This window comes from Dryobates pubescens, chromosome 9 (assembly GCF_014839835.1).
Source record: "Dryobates pubescens isolate bDryPub1 chromosome 9, bDryPub1.pri, whole genome shotgun sequence".
Classification (NCBI taxonomy): Eukaryota; Metazoa; Chordata; class Aves; order Piciformes; family Picidae; genus Dryobates; species Dryobates pubescens.
The window spans coordinates 34,098,070-34,117,982 of record NC_071620.1 but is presented as its reverse complement, the minus strand read 5'-3'; the positions used below and the strand labels follow the sequence as shown (position 1 = coordinate 34,117,982).

Genomic DNA, 19,913 nt, shown 5'->3' with positions numbered 1-19,913 from the left:
CCACTCATTCCCCAGTCTGTAGCGCTGCATGGGGTTATTTTGGCCAAAGTGTAGGACCCTGCACTTGGCCTTGATAAACCTCATACTGTTTGGCCTCAGCCCATCAACTGTCCTGGTCTCTCTGAAGTGTCTTCCTACCTTCCAGCAGATTGACATTCCCCCTCAACTTGGTGTCATCCATGAATTTACTAATGTTAGACTCCATCCCCTCATCCAACTCAGCAATAAAGATGTTAAAAAGAACTGGGCCCAGTGCTGATTCCCAGAGGACACCACTGGTCAACAGACATCAGCTGGCTGCCACACCATTCACAACCACTGTCTGTGCCCAGTCATCCAGCCAGTTTTTAACCCAGTGAAGGGTGCACCTGTCCAAGCCATGGGCTGCCAGCTTTTCCAGGAAGATGCTGTGGGAGACTGCGTGAAAGGCTTTGCTGAAGTCTATGTAGCCTGCATCTGCGGCCCTCCCCTCATCTACCAGCCAGGTCACCCAGTCACAGTATGAGATCAGATTAGTTAGGCAGGACCTTCCTTCCCTAAACCCATGTTGACTGAGCCTGATCCCCTGGTTGTCTTATACATGCTGCTTGATGGCACTCAGGATGAGCTACTCCATAACCTTGCCAGGCACTGAGGCCAGGCTGACAAGCCTATAGTTCCCTGGAAGTTGCATCTTAAAACTGCAAGTTTGGCCTTGCATAAAGGCAGATGATGTATATGTACTTTAACATAAGTTATTCTGCCTTTTAGTCTGTTTTTCTTTAAGTGATGATTTATTTATAAGAAGATGAATTTCACTGGAGAGAAAAGAAGCTATGCTTCATTTGGGAATGGAATGAAAAGCAAGTTGTTCTGCTTTTATAAGACCAAGTCAATGTAAAGCAAGAGCTGTTAGATTTTTAAACAGAAAGATGAATGAAGTAGGCATTCTTACTCTGGTAATGACAGAATGGACTAATGGCATCATCAATATCTTTATATAAACTCAATTCATATGAACTCAATAAAATCCCTAAATATTAGTAAACAAAGCTGTGTTGTTTTTCATCTCCCAATGTCTGTTCTGACAATTCAAAGACACTTAATGGTCTATTTAAAATGAAGTAACTTTTGAAAAAAAATAATTTAAATATCTAGTGTAAATTAGATAGCAAAGATTTTCCTCTGCCACCACAAAAAGTGAAAATATTACAGTCATTACATTAATTTATACATGCACACACCTACACAGATAAAATATGATGTATACCACACCATTTATTTTTTTTCTCAGACGTATTTAAGCTCTTAATAGAAAAAAATGCATGGAATCTCATGCTGAAATCCATCTTTGGACTAACATGAATATTTAAGACTGAGAACCTTGAGAAGACCTGATTTCTAGTTACACAATTCCATCAGTAATTGCTGAATATTTAAAATCTTCTGCTTGCATGTATTTGAGTCTTCAATTACTGATAAAATATTTTTGGAATCCTCAAATGAGCTAATTTGAAATTACTGAGTTGCTCCTAGAGACTGATGATTTAGTGGAAACAAAAAAAACCCCAAAACCTAGCATTGCCTGATTAAAGCAATACAGCAAAGGTATTGCAGTAAGAATGAAAGAATCACCATTTTAGCCCAGTCTTCCACATAAAATGCAAGGCAACCTCCACTTTCAAAGATATGTATCCTCAGTGTACAGGCTACTTCCACAAGTTGTACGTAAGAATGATAAGGAAGTATATATACAGTCATAGATCATCATAAGCTGAAAACTTAAATACAGTATTTCAAGCAAAGAAGATTATATGGACATCACAGAATCAAGCAGGGCCACCAAGAGCCAGCTGGCCTGGATCATGTCCAGACAGCTTTTGAATATCTTCAAGGACAGAGACGCCACCACCGCCTGCCAGCACTGAGCTTCCTTCGCAGTGAAAGTGTTTCCCAATGTTCAGAAGGAAATTCCCATGCTCGTTTGTGCCCATTGCCTCTGTCACTGGAAACCACTGAAAATATCCTGGTTCTGTCTTCTTTACACCTTCTCTTCAAGTATTTACACACATTGACATAATTCAGTATGTATCTCCCCTGAGCCCTCTCTTCTTTAGGCTGAACAGCCCCAGCTCACTCAGCCTTTCCTCATAAGAGAGATGCTCCATTTCTCCATCATATTTGTGGCCCTTCAGTGCACATCCATATCTCTCCTGTACTGGAGAGCTCAGCACAGGACACAGGCCTCACCAGCGCTGAGTAGAGGATCAGCTCCTTCAACCTGCTGGCAACAGTCCTCCTAGTGCAGCCCAGGACATCATCATCCTTCCTTTGCCACAAAGGCATAATGCTGGCTCATGGTCAACTTGATCTTCACCAGAACCCATCATACAAAATAATATTCACAAAATAAACTTTCTTCATGTTCAACATATTATTTACATACACATGGTGACTTTGCAACATCAAGGTAGATGCATGTACAGTCAGAGCTAATACGTGCAGCAGTGATTAAGTCTGTTTACTGCTTGCTTAGTTAAAATAATTTCCTAGTTGAAGTTGCTGGCATATACCTATGAACACAAATAAATAAAAACCTGGTATTTTCTGAAGCTAACAGAGATTCAGAGATGGAAGAGCTAGGGACTCTAAGCTAGACATTTAAAGCCAGACCTCAAATACATTATCTTCGGACTGAAACAAGTTTCTAGTTTAAAAACTCTTAGCAGTTCATAGTCCCTGTAGCTCTCTATCATAGGGCTGTAGTCCAAAATTAGTCTAAAAAATAAATTATGCTGAAATTCTTAGTTTATCACACAATTGCTGGAGGCATGTGTCAAGGGTTTGGGCTGGGCTGGCTGCTGAGTGGCAGACTCTCTATTAACTCCTTTCCCTACACAAAGGGGAAAAGAAATGCAGTAGAGTGCTGTATGGATTGGAAAACTAAAATTACTGTAATTAAAATAATAACAATAAAATAAAAACTATACAAATATACAGAAAACCACTATCAAGCACAACTGCCTAAGAGCAACTACATCACTGTCACCACTGATGTTGTAGCAGTCTGGCCTCTGCAGCAGACACGAACTGGATTAGGAGCTGGATTCTGGAACTGAATTGAGTTAATGGATTGGGATCAAAGGCAGAACAGTCCTCCTCAGACACTGGCCATTGAAGAAGAGGCTTGACCCTCATGATCCCTCAGCTTTATAATGAATATAATGTAGATGGAATGGAATTCCTTGTTGGTCAGTTTAAGGTCACCTGAACTGTCCACTTCTCCCTGCAAGTACAGCTTCTTACCCCATACCCCTCATGTGGTGCACAAAATTTAGCAGTGACTTTGGTCTGCACACTAATCCTTGGTACTAACTATAAACAGGGAGCATTATCACTGCTAGAAGCAGACGCTGTCTGCAAAAACACGTCACTAACTGCAGAAATTGCAGGTACTTCAAAGACACTGAACTGAAAGTAAAATCACTGAACGGAATTAGCTCTAACTCAAAGCCAGAGAGCATGCTGCAAAAATGGATGTTTGGCTACTAGACATATATATCATTGCTACATAAATATGCATGTAAGATTGGGTGTTTGAAAGTTGAATGCATGTATTACTGAAGCAAGGTTCAATACACAGCACTAAAAGAACTTAAATAATGCTGAAACAAGTACAATTCCTTGTTGTAAGGGAATGCTAGAAACACTCTGTCTGGGTTTATTTGTATTGACCTTTTCCAGAAGAAAGCATGTATGATACTCTTAAAGCATTTGAAAGCTTGGGACTCTCTTAGAAAAGTATATATACTATGAAAGTTTTCTGATTATGAATAACATTTACAACTCTTCTGAGAACAAAAATTGTATTTTCAAGCCTTATCTACTTCCTTTACTCTGCTGCAAGTGTTGTTTATTTCTGCTACTGGGAAAAGGCAAGGTTTCAGATGCATCTCTAAATGCAACGTATTTCTATTTCTCAAGTTAATACATTTTGCTGAAGGCTCTTTAAGCCTCTCATATATTCCATGTCAAAGGTTTGGCCCTAACATTAACCTCACTCTCTCATTCCTGGAGAGTCCATGCTGTAAAGACTTCCTGTCGAAGCCAGTGCTCTTAATGTCATAATGTGGCAGAATGGGCACATCCTACTTTCAATTACCTCAGAAGTCAGTTCTGTAACTGCAGGCCCCTAAATATGAGCATTTGGTCTCTCTGCTTCATATGAACAATATGTGTCAATGCAATGCACCTTGATATGCAGCAATGACAGCTACTCTGCAAATGAAATGTATATTTTAAAGAACAACAACAGCAAAACCCAAACCCAAATCAAATAATGCACAGAGAGAGCAGATGACACTTTAAATCAAAACTCACCTACACAATTCTCAGGTCCACCCTGAAGCCAGGTAACTTGAAATATGGAGTACTTTCCAGGAGGATGAGGTACTTTTGATGTAAAGCAACTCTGGTTGTCACAACAACTGTAAATAGATAAAATAAATCAAACTGCTAAATTGCACTGTGATAAGAAAGTTCTGCAACAGTACAAGAATCATTATGACTATTTCATTTCATTCAGATTGAATTATGCTCAATAAATAAAACATAAGACAATGATAAAAACCCTCTGTCTTGAAGCTATTTACAGCTTAAGTGGATTAGATTCTATGCATAATAGACTAGTAAACAGCAGACCCATAGTAACAGAGGAAAGAGAATTCCATTTCAAACACTGTAACAGTATGAAGTTGGCAATTGCACAGAATTATTAGCCAAATGCTAGGCAGGCAGCCAGAAGACTTCAAGAAAAATTGCCTTAAGCAAGAGCAGCAAACAAGAGGAGGAGTTAGCAGTTTTTTAAAAAAAGTAATTAAATTCACTTGTGGGATGATATTTGTCACCAGAAAGGCCACAATGACAGATGACTAAGATCTTGTTAATGAAGGGAAAAAACCCCATACAACCACCACTCCCCCAATAATTAAAAAAAAAAAAACAAACCCACCCCAAACAAAACCCCACCACACCAAAAAAACCCCAAACTAAACCAAGCCAAACAAACAAACAAAACCCCTACAAACAACAAGAACAACAAAAAAAACAAACCAACAAACACCAAACAAAAAACCCCACCAAACAAACCAAAATCTAATTTAAGAAGGATGTTGGTGAAATTAGCAGTTTACTACCAAATACAAATCTAGAAAACTCCATTAAGAGCAAAGGGACAGCCATTTTATTCTGTTAGTCTGTTGTAATTCCCCTCAGAGTTTATTTGGATAATGAGCGATTAATGTCTGTGTGTATAAAACTGAAACTATGTCCTAATTTGGTTTGGCTGGGCTAATTGCCTCTGATCAATAGAACTGACACATAATATGCTTGTCCTTTAAAAATACTACTCTGGGCCTCATTCCACTTCCCTCAAACCATGCTTCTGACATCAAGGGGAGCAGAAATTGGTCATATTAATAGAAAATTGAAAGTAACATAGACTAACTGAAATAGAGCAGTAAGCACTGGGGAAATGTGTGTTTTATTCGACTAAAAGCCCTTGTGCTTCATGACACATCCAATCGCAGCAGTTTCCTAGCATTTTTGCAGTCACTTTCGCTGCAAACTGCGTTTCTGCTGCTTCACTGACACCATCACAGACGCCAGCAGAGCCTCCTAGTGCTGACACCGCAGACAGCAAGAGAAGAAGAGCTCGTTTGGGAACACCTCCAAAAGACGCAGCCTTTGCTAAAAGCCTCTCCAGCACACCACACCTCCTGTAAGTGTAGCTAGTCACATCAGCATTTTTTGGCACCGCATTGACACGGAAAACACACGACTTTTTTCCTCCAACTGATTATGCTTTATAGCCTGGGGGAACATCTAATCATACAACACAATGCCTACTCTAACAAAATTAAACAGAAGAACAACAAAAAAATAGCAGTTGAAGATACAACAAGTACTTAATACTACTCCAAATATTATTGCACAGCGTTCATTCATACTTAATACATTATTTTAATTTCCTTGACAACAGAGTCATTAGTTATACAAGCTATGCAAGCTACACAAGTATGTCTTTTAATTAACAGGCTAAACCTGCCTGATAGAGGCAGCTGCCATCTGTGAGACCACAGGATCTTCCTCTCAAAGACATAACAGCAAGCACCTTTTGAAATCAATTGTTACCTAGTGCAATCTGTCAGATCATTTCAACAGAAGTGACAGTGGAAGAGTCATGGAAACACTGTAACTGAGTATTCTGCCAGGAGACAGGGACATGAGACTCTTGTCTCTGCTTTTTTCTCCCCAAGATCATCTGCATCACCCACAAAAATACAAGTAAAACAGTGTAACACAGATCTCCCCACCATACTTAACCAGGAGAAAGGAGCTTATGAAATAACCCTGTGACTATGTCAAGTACAGGGTAAGGAGTAATATACTAAGCATAATGCCATTCAAATCAGTAGCAGTTTTTAAGGTGTCTGAGAATAAGCCATGAACTGCACTTCAGACATTATCACTATTTTTTTGCTCATGTAAGATACATATACTTCCAGAGAAAAGAACACTAGCATCGATTTTGCTTTTCTATGCACAGCTGTGCCCTCTTGTGGCACCGGCTAATTCACTACATATTTTGTCCTCAAAATCAACACACTATCTGAACTACATCCCGTAGTTGGAGTTGGGAGGCTCACTTTCTTTTACGAAGCTGTTGTATTAAATTCAAATAATTTAATGCAACAGAAGTTTCAAGATACTGAAAATACAAAGTCATCCCACTGAATCTGAGTAGGTTTCAGGAAAGAAGAGGAACAGCTGCCATGCTGAAACAGTCACTCATTTCATGATGTGTTTTCCCACTACATCTGGTGATGTATAACTACAAGCTGCGCCTGGAAATGCTAGTCCCCATATATGTGCTCCTGTCCCTTCCTCAAGATCAGATGTAACAATCAAGATTCTGCAGAAGGGATGTGTTCAGCTTCCTAACTTTGCTAAGCCATCAATTCTTCCCACCCTCAATTTTTCCCTACAGATCAAAAGGTAGCAATTCATCACATGTTTAATCACCAGACAGAATGTAAAGAGTGGGAGAAGACCACAGAGTTTCACCTCTAATTATCTCTATGACTATGATATGCCTCTCTCCAAAGCCTCTTTCACAGAAACAGTGAAACTGAAGCAACATATATTTTGATTGTTTTGTAATTCTGTTCAGGCACACTTACAACACACCTATCTAGGCTCTCTAGGCTCCATCAACTCCAATGCCATTCTATTTTTTTTTTAATCATTATCTTAGTGCAGGGTACTCTGCCTAAAATCTTTTGGTTGGGACTAAGTCAAGCTTTATTTTTTTCATGGAAAAAATTATTATAAGAATTATAAATAGCTTTCTTTAATGCTGTTAGAAAAGTGGTCCATTAAGAACTTAAGATCCAAACCAGGTCTTTGAACTGGAGATTACCCTGGAGATTAGGACCCATATCTGTTCGTGGGTGAACTGAATTAAGAATACTTCTCCTTGTGGGACAGAATTTGTTCTTCCAGTTCTCGCTAGGATTGGCACTGATTACTGTTCATACATTTGCATGCCAGCTTCTGCTAAATGTAAAAAAACAAAACCAAACCCAACAAAGGCCAACTTTAATTGCAATAAAAATATATTCTCTACTTATATAACACAAAAGCTTTCTGTCAGCTGCAAAGACTTTATTACATTGCTTAAGCCCCAAGAGTTGGTAGAGGTAAGAACAGAAATTATCTTCTATTAGAAAGCTATAAAGGTTAATTTGAAAAGGAAGACCTTACAAGTGCTAGAAATGGTAATGAGGCCTCAAGACAGGCCTCATGTGATAGTTCTTGTGACATAATGCTCAAATTTAGTTTCTACTTATGTCATGTGACAGTTGCTGAAGCTTTGGGCACATAAAACTTCCACAAATCACAACTTTTCTCTTCAGCTTGCAGTGGAACTCCTGCCAGGAATGCTGACTCAGACTTTAACACACACTTTCAATTTAACTTTTATCAATTAAAAGGGTTGCAGTGGAGTTTTAGAACTTAATTTTTTTTCTGGGTATTCTCACAAGATTTAAGCTTTATATCAGTACAGAACAAGCATGAAAAATAACTATGTATAAAGAGTCAAAGAATTATAATGTCCACTTGACACCTTTTAACCACATTGTGCAGGTCTTTAAAAATAAAAAATTTGTGCCCAAAACCTAAAAATAAAGACAAATTATTAACGTCTCCCCACCTATCCCACTGCATGGGTAGCAATGGTGTCACAAGATTAAAGTACTGTAGCATTTGACACAATGGCTTTCTTGGGAGGTCCAATGATCAACAGTTTTGGTGTGTCAGAGACCTGAGAGTAATTAGCAGTCCTCATTAACCTCACTCTTGTGGCTTCCATCCAAACCTTTCATCCAAACTATCACAGAAATCCCTCCTAAGCTTAGACCTGGGCCTTTAGCCTTTGCTTGAGCTTTGTTGTAGGAGTAGTGGTTTACAGCAGTGTCCTTGCCTGACACCTTACACCATTTACAACTGCATGCAAAACATTATGGCATTTTGATGTGGGAAGTGGAACTTGGATTCAGACTTACGAGCTGTATTTCTGAAAAAGAAGCAGAGGAGCTGGTACCTGGTTCTTGGTATTTGGTTCTGACAGAAAATCTGAGTTTTGCTCCCTGCTTTAACCAAGTGGATATTCTGTGTTACATTGCATCACTTGCATTATTTTCAAAGAAATGGAAAACTGGACCAAGAATGGGAGCAAAAGTTTAATGACAGCAGAATTCTGTTCTGTTCAAAATATCTTCTAAGTTTAAGAAGGCTTGATACCACACTTCAGCTTCAAGCACTCAGAAATTAAAGCAGTTTCTACCAATGAGACTCTGAGGACAAAATTACTTCCACCAACCTGAGAATTTTTGAAGGGCTAAAAGTCCATTTGGGGATGTCATTGGAAGTTATCAAGCTAACTGCATTCAAAAGCAGAGACTGAGATACAGACCAGGTGACAGACCCCTAAACAAGCAAATTTCACATCAGATTGGCAGAATGGGTAAGTATTTAAACCCATAGTTCACTGCAGAGCTTAGTGGAGATGTGCTTAGTCTCTTTGTTGTATTGCTTCCTCAGAGCAGTCTTAGTGTAAAGTCAATTCAGATCATGGTTACTAAAGCCTAGGGAAAGGTGGAATCATGCCAAGGAAGGATTAAGGAGGACTTCAATTTGCTTAAAGGGTTACAGAAATGTAGCATAACATATGCTTCCAAGGGGTGGCCAAGATCTTGGGAGGGGACACAGCTGGGCCAGCTGACCCAAACTGGCCAAAGGGGTATTGCATGCCGTATGACATCAGCTCAGATATAAGAACTAAGTGAAAGAAGGAAGTGTGAGGATATTTGTCCATGGCATCTGTTCTTCAGAGCAACTGTTACGCATGTTAGAGCACTGTTTCCTAGGACTGAAAATTGTCTGCTGATGGGTAGTACAGAATAACATCGCTCTTTGCTTTTGCTTCTGCACACAGCCTTTGCTCTTCGCTTGTGCTTAGCATTATAAAATTGCTTCTACCTTATTCCCAGCCTTTTGTTGTCTTTTCTCCTCTCCCCTGTCCATCTAAGATGGTGAGTGACAGAGCGGATTTGGTGGGTGTTTAGCCCCCAATCAGGAACAAACCACCACAACAGGGGAGAAGGAAATTATAACAGAAGGCCTTTGAGACAAGATAGAAGCAATTTAGTAAGATGAAAAGCAATGGAAGCAACAGTAAAGAACAATGTTCAGTCACTTCCCAGGAAGCAGGGCTTCAATACACATAGTGGTTCCTCTGGACAACAAGAAGCCTTCAATGAACAACACCACACTTCCTTCTTTCACTTAACTTTTATATCTGAGCTGACGTCACATGGTATGGAATACCCCCTTACTCAGCTTGGGTCAGCTGGCCTGACTGTGTCCCCTCCCACAATCTTGCCCTTTCCTCAGCCTAGTGTTGGGTGAAGAAATGATGGAAAAGCCTTGACACTTGATTCAGGAGTAGCCAAAACACTGGCATGTTATCAACACCCAGCTACATCACTGCAAAACACAGCACTACAAAAGATGCTATGGCAAGAAATAACTCCAGCTCAGCCAAACCTTAGACAATCTCCACCCCTTATTCCTTGCCATTTGCATCATGCTCAGGTTCCACATAATTCAATACAAGTAATCATCTTGATTCTCATACTGAAATTCCCTCTTGCTAACACAACCTAAACTACACACTTAAAACATCTTAATACCCACTGTACAGATTGATACATTTTGATCAACTACTATCTCCAGTTCTTTAATACAGAGATGTTATTCTTCCTTTCCATGGGTTTCTTCCACTCATCCAGATATTACTTGGGCCGTCTGTACTGTTTAGGACATGAGAAGCAATAGATTCTACTATTGGGCACTAACACCAGTTTGGTTTCAGTTACTGTTGCATTCTTTTTCCTTGAGAAACTCACTCTTCATCAGTTGAGGTCATTCTTACCACATCACTCCCTGCAACACACAACTTACAGCCCACAATATTTTCCCCCCCAAGGTTAAATCTTGAGGTACACAGCGAGTCTCCCCATCCTTCCTCATTACTCACCAAGTACAACCAGGTCCTTGCCTCCTATAGAGATAGGAGGTGCAACCCACACTGCCTTCCCCAGCCACTTCTCCGTGTGAATTACAGGGACCTTATCGCCTTCCACAGTGTGTAGAAGTTTTGTGTGTGCAGAACCAGGATGGTTAGCAGATCCTCTAGAGTTAATCACCCAAGTGACTTCTGCTGATTTTGCATCCCAGTGTTTACATGCCCCATTACCCAATGCTCTCAATATAGTCTTTAACAGACCATTTTATCTTTCAGTCTTCCCAGAGGCTTGCAGGTGATGGGGATTGTGATATGCCCACTCAATGCTGTGTTTCTTGGCCCAGGACCTGATGGCATTATTTTGAAGTGAGTCCCATCGTCCAATTCAATTCTTCCCAGTGTACCACGTTGCCACAGGATTTGTCTTTCAAGCCCTAAGATAGTGCTCTGGGCAGTGGCATGGTTTATGGGGTATGTCTCCAACCAACCAGTAGCTGCTTCTACCATGTAGTGCTTGCCTTGGCATGCTTGTGGCAGGGATCTAATATAGTCAATCTGCCAGGCCTTACCATAGCAAAAACCCAACCACCACCCTTTGATCCAGGGAGAGTTAACTCTGGTGGCTTGCTTGATTGCAACACGTTTCACACTTGTGTGTAACCTATGTGATGGCCTTCACAGTCAGGTCTACCCCTCAGTCACAAGTCCATCTGTATGTTGCAAGAAGTATGGAATGTGACAAGGGGAAAAAAAAAACCCAAGCCACAACTGACTTGCTCTAGAATCAAAAAAGAAGATCAAGATAAACATATGAGCTGGTAAATTCGGGACCTTGCAGAACATCCTTCATTTTACATTCCTAAGAATTGGTTAAACAAAATTCTACACAGTGTATTTAGAATTCATCACAGCCCTTGAGCACAGCATGTGCTTTTAGAAGTCTCTTCCACTCCTGTATTTTTAGAATTACTGTGACTCTTAACGGTATTGTGACATATTTCTTTTCCCAAATTCTTCACAGAGGTGGCAATGAAATTGTACAAGGCAGCAGGCTTTGAATAGTTTAACTCCAAAAGAAGCAATGGAATCTGAAAGTGTTTACTCAATGTGAATTATTAGAGCCACCTCTGATAATAAGTAAGAGAGAAGGAATTACTGTCTTTTCAAAGAAAAGGTGAACATTAAAGGTTAAAACCTCTGCCTTGATTTCTGAAAAACTTAATTCCCATAACATGTATATTGCCTAAGGCCAGATTGCACAGCTTCTGTCAGCATATGTAATGCATGTCTGTGAATACATTAGAGAAAAACTTGTTGATTCAAGTCCTTCCTCTCTTAGTCTGCAGAGTTAGCTATCCAGGGAAGTGGGAAGTCCCCACTTGCAGGTATTGTTTTTAGGTCAAGCAAGAGAAAAATACTGTCTAAATGTCATATGCTTTTTTGCAGAACTTCATAGGCAGTCTGCCATGAAAACAGTCTTTCTGACCTCCAGACAAGGTGAGCTACATCAATTTCAATGCTTGCTCAACCCACTCATTTATCTTTTAGCAAGCATTTAACAACAAGCAGGTCCCACATTTTTCTGAAAGCACACAGCGAGTGAATGGGATCATGGTATCATTTCTCCAGTTAACTGAATGTATCTTGGACTGCTCTGAGTATACTTCTGCAGTACTGAACAACACGTCCATCAGTTCCCCTCTGCATACATTCACCTTGTAACAAATTTTTTTGACCTGTTAACAAAAACTGAATTGGTCAACAAATAAAATGTTTTGACTATGATAACTCAGCTGCTTCATGTAAAAACTGAACTCTCAGTTAATGGAAATTTAAGATTTCTCAGATCATCTAAATCCTGGGTCCATCTTCCTCAAATATTAATTGGAAACACACAGGGTGGGAGATTATCTTCCTATTATTGTGACTGTAAATATCCAGAAAGTTAAGGCAATTGTTCTGAAAATGTTTGACTCCACTTACTGTCTCAAGATTAGCTGAATGACCTACAACAGTTGTTATTTGAACAGATAATACCTAGAAGCTTAATTAAAACTTTTCACTGTGTTATTACTATTTGCAATAACTAACAGCTCCACCTCCTGCCTTTTTATTTTATTTTCCTTGTCATTAAGAATCCTCATTACCTCTATGTCTGGCAGTCTCCAAAGACAGCATTGGACCACACAAACTTACAGTTCAACTACAAGCTTTGAAGGGACTTTGAAACATTATCATCTATCCCTTTGTCTAAAAACCCAACAGTCCAAGGAAGACCCAGTGATTTTGTTTTCTCCACTTTCAGGACTTTGCTGCAAAGCCTGATTCCCTGAGTTCATTTCTACACTACTATCCCTGTTTCATTACAATGACAATCCCAACCCACCAAAGAATCACACAGCATGGTAGTGGCTCAGACTTCTGAAGGTCATCATGGATTAAGAACCGGATGGAGAGCCAGGCCCAGAGAGTGGTGGTGAATGGTGCCACTTCCAGTTGAAGGTCAGTCACTAGTGGTGTCCCCCAGGGATCAGTGCTGGGCACGATCCTATTCAATATCTTTATTAATGATCTGGACAAGGGTATTGAGTCTGTCATCAGTAAATTTGCAAATGACACCAAGTTGTGAGCAGGTGTTGATCTGTTAGAGGGTAGGAAAGCTCTGCAGAGTGACCTTGACAGGCCGGACAGATGGGCAGAGTCCAATGGCATGAGATTTAATGCATCTAAGTGCCAGGTGCTGCCCTTTGCCACAACAACCCCATGCAGAGCTACAGGCTGGGGTCAGAGTGGCTGGAGAGAGGCCAGGCAGAAAAGCTGCTGGTTGACACCAGCTGAACATGAGCCAGCAGTGTGTCCAAGTGGCCAAGAAGGCCAATGGCATCCTGGCCTGTATCAGGAACAGTGTGGCCAGCAGGAGCAGGGAGGTCATTCTGTCCCTGTACTCACCACTGGTTAGGCCATATCTTGACTATTGGGTCCAGTTCTGGGCCCCTCAATTCAAGAACAATGTTGAGTTACTGGAACACGTCCAGAGAAGGACAGCAAAGCTGGTGAGGGGTTTGGAGCACAAGCCCTATGAGGAGAGGCTGAGGGAGCTGGGGTTGCTTAGCCTGGAGGAGGCTTAGGGGTGACCTTATTGCTCTCTACAACTACCTGAAGGGCGGTTGTAGCCAGGTGGGGGTTGGTCTCTTCTCCCAGGAAGCCAGCACCAGAACAAGAGGACACAGTCCCAAGCTGCACCAGGGGAGGTTTAGGTTTGATCTTAGAAAGTTCTTCACAGCCTGGTTGCCCATTGGAATGTGCTGCCCAGGGGGGTGGTGGGGTCGACATCTGCGGAAGTGGTTAAGAAGACTGGATGAGGCACTTAGTGCCATGGTCTAGTTGATTAGTTAGGGTTGGGTGATCGGTTGGACTTGATGATCTTGGAGGTCTCTTTCAACCTGGTTGATTCTGTGTGATCTAGTCCAGCCTGCATGGTAGAGCAAGATCCCCGAGAGTGAATCACACAGGAAGGCGCTTAGGCGGGTATCAAATGTCTTCAGCGACGCAGACTGCACAGCCTCACAGGACAGCCTGCTCCAGTGCTCTGCCACCCTCAAGGTGCTTACTGCAGCATTTGAGCAGCCTCTAGCTGCACCTTCAGAAACGCACATGCTTCTCAAGAACTGTCCTTGAACCAGCCTGCGCTTTGCACGCAGTTCTGCCCTGCGTTACTGGAAACACACCGCATGAGCCCAGCTCCCCCCAGCCGCTCTTTCGCGCCCTTAACTTTGTGAGGAGACTCGCGCCCGCCCTGCGCGAGGCTCCCAACGGAAAAGAGAAGGCGGGCCTTCCGCTGGGCGCGAGAGCGGTGATTGGCACCACCAAGGGGCTGAGGTGGGAGGAGGGAGCCGATCTCCGCCCCACCCCGCCCCTTTCATACCCTGCCGCCCGGCGCTGGCCTCTGCCGCTGAAGAAGGGCGAGACGATGTTGGAGACGCTGCGGGAGCGGTTGTTGAGCGTCCAGCAAGACTTCACTGCCGGGTGGGTAGCACGCCCGGCCTGGCCCGGCAGGAGCGGGGAGGGAGCGGGAAATGGGAGAGTGACCGTGCGCCCCAGGCGGGAGAGGAAGCAGGTGACCGGGTACTGGAAGGGGGGAGGGAGGCGGGGACTGAGCTGCGGGCGGGAGGGAGGGTGAGGAGGCGGGATCGTGGTTTGGGGTTCTTCCCTCTCTTGGTAGGAGCCTGGTGGTGGTGTCCTCCTCCTCGGTGCTGGGAGGGAGTCCGTGGGTCGAATGCCTTCGTCCTGCCATGTCCGGGCGGCTGCTGGAGGGGTTAGCGAGCCCTGGCAGCGGTGTGGTAGCTTGCAGCTGGAGTTGGGGGTGGTGGTGCCTTGGCGTTTGCTTGCGGTCAGGGGAAAGGAAGAGAGGCCGCTGCTTTGACAGAGTGAGGGAGATGTGAATGGGCTCAATTAACGTGCATGAATATTTTATGAAGTAAATGACCTTCAGGGTTTTATGGATTAACGTTAATTGCTAAAAGAGCATCGCTGTGTCTTGTTCGGCAGATGAAAAGGCTTTCTTTCCTTGCAACATAAGTTGCTCTCGCTTGGGAAAGGAAGCATAGGATAAACAAAAAGAGTAGCCTCTTGCTTACATTTAAAAAGTAGAAAGGTATTCCTCTGACATTGACTTACAAGGTTTTAGATAGGCTCTGCGTCTGTCCTATTTTGAGGACAAGGCAGGTGATCCAGATGAGCATTACTGGAATCAGTGGATCGCTGGAGAACAAGGTCATGCCTGTGTTGCAAAACTGTTAGTTCATAATGAGTCACAGGAGAGCATCACGTTGTAATCAATTACTTTTTATACACGGCCTTCAGCAATGTTGAGGCAGCCTTATAGTACCCTTATAGAAAATTCATATATAGTGATGGATGTCTCTGTACTCCAGAAACTGAAGCAGTTTATAAAAGGGCATATTTGCAGCAGTGTATGATGGTCTGGAGCAATTGGCAGTATAAGCTAACAACAGTAAAAATTACTTGTATATTATCTATCTCAAAAAAAAAGCAATTGAATATTGCTGTCTTCCTTTCTGTTTTGTTATTTTTAGAACTTGTCACAGAGTTTGCTGCCTCAAGTACAGCGTAAGCTTCCTTTGAAAAAAAGATATATTTTTTTTTCATGATGAAAGGACAACTGAAAGGTCATTTAAGCCTGTATCTCCATGTATTACTGCAGTGGAGTCATTACGCTTCTATGTAGTTTCTGCTTTTCTTCCTTGTATTGCAGTGTTCTGAGAACAGCTTCTGATTCCATCATTTCTGTCTTTTGTGTTTTAACAGTTCTAGTAATATGCCCTTCTTGGAATGTCCCATCTTTAAAAGTGGTGTTTTCATGTGTGCTGTAATATTTGTTGCCACTGAGAACCTATATCTCACAGCTATAGTAGCAGAGGCTGTGAAAATCACCAGGGTAATTTCCCCATGGAGTCAGGCCAGAACATGACTTTTTTTGCCCTCTTTCTGTCCTAGACAATGCAACCTCAATGTCCTTCTGGATTATTTTGTTCCTTGTGCCACCAAAGTGGTAATAGGTACAATTTTACTTCAGCTCAAAATGGTCAAAATACAGACAAAGTATTTTTGCTGTCTAGAATGCTGGACCAGTTGTGGTTAGCTTGGTAACTACGTGAGTGCCTGTAAAGTGGAACAGCTGTATTTTCTGAAACACTGTAAGGGAAAAGGTTTTTCCAGGGCTTCTAAGGAAAGACTATCACTTCTAAAAGAATAAGGGAATGTTTATGTACAGCTGAAAGATAAAATCTTGGGTTGTGTAGTCTAAAAGAGCAGTTTAGTTATTAGTTATTTTTGTGTACAAAGGAATGAACTTCTGTTTCCCCTGTGCAGTTATCTGCTGCCTACTTCCTATGCAGCTTTCTAGAGTTTGACCCATTTACCTTTCCTGAGAGGAGGGAAAAAGAAATAAAGCAACCAAATACCCCCCAACAACAAAACCAAACAAAAAACACATCCCAAATCAAACAAACAAAGCAGTGAGCCATGTTTGTCTGTGTTCAGGTATTTGTGTGCTTCTGACAGCTTGAAGGATGTGGCTCATGCTCCCTCTACGTTGTACAGAGCTCACTGCTGAAAGGAAGCCAGTATTGTGTAGTGATAAATTCTTTAAACATTTCTTCTGACTACCTGGCAGATACTCTAGTAAGAAAACTGGTAGCTGGAACACAGTGTCCCCTTCTGTACCTGTATGCAGAGGAGAGCTGCTGTCACAGGCTGGGGAACATGACAGGGCAAATTGCAGAACTTTCTGCAGCAATGTTCTTCCTTCCAAGTTGCTGCTTGGCTTCACTAGTATGAAGAGCTCTAGCAGGGAGTAGAGACCTGCCATAGCATGACTTTTCATGTTTGCTGTAGAGCTTTGAGGTTTCTTTGCATGCCTGAAAATTGGTGATACTCAAGACTGAGGAAGTGATTTGGCTCAGCCTAGAAGCAGCCTGATTAGCTTTGTATTAAGGGTGTTTCTCAGTCAGTGGGTCATTCAGGATTCGATATCTCCATGTCATGTCCAGAGGATAACTTTGTTGCTTGTAGCTCATTTCTATCGTGCTCATACCTATTTCTTTACTGCTTCTTTCCTGAGCAGCTGAAACTCCAAAGGCCTTAGAGGTTGAGGGCATCCATCATCTTAGTGGTCAGAGAATAGTAGAAAATTTTGGTTCTCACTCTGCTGTGCCTACTCAACCAGCATAGATGGTTTGACTGAAAAAGAGTAGAGTTGTGTGGTTGTTTTCTGTTGCTTAGGGGTTTGCATTGAGTTGTTTTGTTTCTTGGTTTTTTTTTACGAGCAAGATACCAGTCAGTTTGAAATAGGTCATAGGTGAAACAAGCCTCAGATACAGTCAGTAGCAGCATGCAGTTGTGCTGCTGCTGGAGATCCTGATGGCTGACAAAATAAGTTGTTCTTACTGAAGTTTTTTGTTAGCAGACTTAGGACAAATGTCTTTATGTGACTGTCATACAAGAAAGGCATAGAAGACAAGGGATAGTAAGGGGTGTTTTTCAGGCTTGGATTGGTCATCTCTGTGCAGGTGTTTAATACCTGTATGCTGAAGAATGAGTATCAAGAGTTGGGTGTCTTGGATGTGTAGGTCCCGTTAAACTTTTCATACCCAATTGCTTTATCCAGTTGTAGAAAAATCTGGTAATTTAGAAGCAGTGTTGGTAGAAATTATTTCATAAGACAGTCTTCACAAAATGAAGTGAAATTTGGTTTGTGAATAAGCCAAAACAAAATTAACCAGTAGACTGGAATTAACAATTATGTGTTCATACAGGTTACCAAGTTACCTGTCTTTTGTTGGACATGTCTGATGGTTTTGTCTTTTTATTTATAGGTTGAAGACTTTGGGTGACAAATCAAAAGAAGCAAAAAAAAGCAGACAGAGGTACTTCTGAATGTCTTAGTTTGTAACATTGATCTGGGATGCTCATATTAGAGAGTAATTTGGAAGTGGATCATATATATAAGCCAGTTACAATAACATGTGCATATAATTTTACAGAACATTTTTTGGACAACTGAGAAGTTTAACCCTGTTACTGAGGAAATACTTTGCTTAACAGAACTGTCATTGATAGGCCTAAGTAATTTCTGATGGTGATGAATCAATTTATAAGAGACTATTTAGATTATGTGAATATTCAGTGGTATTGTAGTACTTTATTGCAGTACCTTGTGTGAATCTCATGTACTTAAATAGCAATTCAGTTTATTAGTGTAAGAATAGAAATATGTGCCTTTTGATTATGGAAAACATATGTATAATGGATAACTTCAATTATCTGTTTCAATTTACTCAGTTTGAATAAAACTCTTTTAGGCAGCTGACTTCTGCATTTATTACCAGTCCATAATATTTTGGTTTATCTGGTGCACTGTAAATATCCATCACTTATTGAGAAAAGCACTGGGCAAACCAATTGGATCATCACAAATAAGGAAATGCAGGTGACTTCTGCTTTGCTGATAGAGTTCTGGGACAAATATAGATTACTTTGATTTTAAGGGTGACCAAGGCCCTGTGAGTTAGGAGGAGAGGCCAGTAGAAGTGGTGATGAGATGGAAGTTTGTAACTAACCATTTCATCAAGGGGTGGGTGATGTCTTGTTAAACAACTTAAGGAATTCTCTGTATCATTTAACCCCCATTCTTGTGGGCCTCTTTAACTTCCTTGCAATATACTGAAAGTACAACACAGCAGGATGCAGTCAGGAGTAATTTCTTGATACCCTCTGTAACTTTTGCCGTGCAGGAATCGGCTTAGGAAAGCTAGAGCTCACCTAGACACTGGGGCTTGTTTAGCCTGGAGAATAGATACCTTTGCAGAAACTTAACAGCAACCTGGGAACTTAGAGACAGCAGACTTAGGCTGAAATGAGATATTCAGAGAGGAAAAGGCTGAAAGAAAAGCATTTTCCACGTGAAGGACAGTCAAGCAGTGGAACAGGTTGCTCATGGAGCTTGTGAAGTTTCTGTCTTTAGAGGCTTCCAAGTTGCAAATCAACAAGGCCGTGAACAAGCTGGTCTGATCCCATAGCAGATCCTACTTGGAACAGGAGGTTACACTAGTGACCGCATGAGGTCCCTTCCCATCTCACCAATTCTAACACTTTTCCTTTGGTTTAAGGAAAAAACTTTATGGTATTTGTTTTTTCCATTCAAATTGTTTTGATAAGTGCAAAGCAGTCTGTGGTAATCTTCGAACAGACAAGTCTTGGATAACACTGAGATTTTTATGTAAGATATCCTTTGAAGTGCTGCATTGTTAATTTTAACTTACCCTAAGTTGCTTTTATATTTCAAGGTGCTACTGATGAAAATGTATATGCCCCTGATAGTCATCAGAGCATTAAACAGGCTAAGTATTTTTTTTATGTAGAATATATTAAACACGATCTTTATTGAGATATGTAAAGAAGTTGTGTAGCAGTCTTATTTTTCAGAGTTGTTTTGTCCACTGGTCTGAGTTAAAGCAATGTTCATCCTGTGTGTTAACCATATCTCATTAAAGTTGGTTTTAATGGATGTTGTCAAAAAGAGGTAAAGATGGGCTACCATAAAATAACAAGGGGTAACAATCTTAATCCTAGTTTTGGAATATCCTCATAAGATACACTGTGAAAGGCATTTGTAAGTCAGAATTGACAAAATTGTGACAGTGAACAGCAGGGAATATTTCTGTGCTAAGCATATTGTCAAGCATGGATGTATGTGCATACT

At 41.3% G+C, this 19,913-nt stretch overlaps 1 protein-coding gene across 1 annotated transcript in view; it reads left to right on the top strand.

Annotated features, from left to right (window-relative positions):
* The first annotated feature begins 14,528 nt into the window (after positions 1 to 14,528).
* DTNBP1 (dystrobrevin binding protein 1) overlaps positions 14,529 to 19,913 on the top strand; it is a 68,209-nt gene continuing 62,824 nt past the window's right edge. Inside the window, exons 1-2 of the mRNA XM_009898099.2 lie at positions 14,529 to 14,656; positions 18,028 to 18,078. Of these exons, the coding sequence (XP_009896401.1) occupies positions 14,601 to 14,656; positions 18,028 to 18,078 (107 nt within the window). The 5' untranslated portion in view covers positions 14,529 to 14,600. The remainder of the gene's footprint in view (positions 14,657 to 18,027; positions 18,079 to 19,913) is intronic.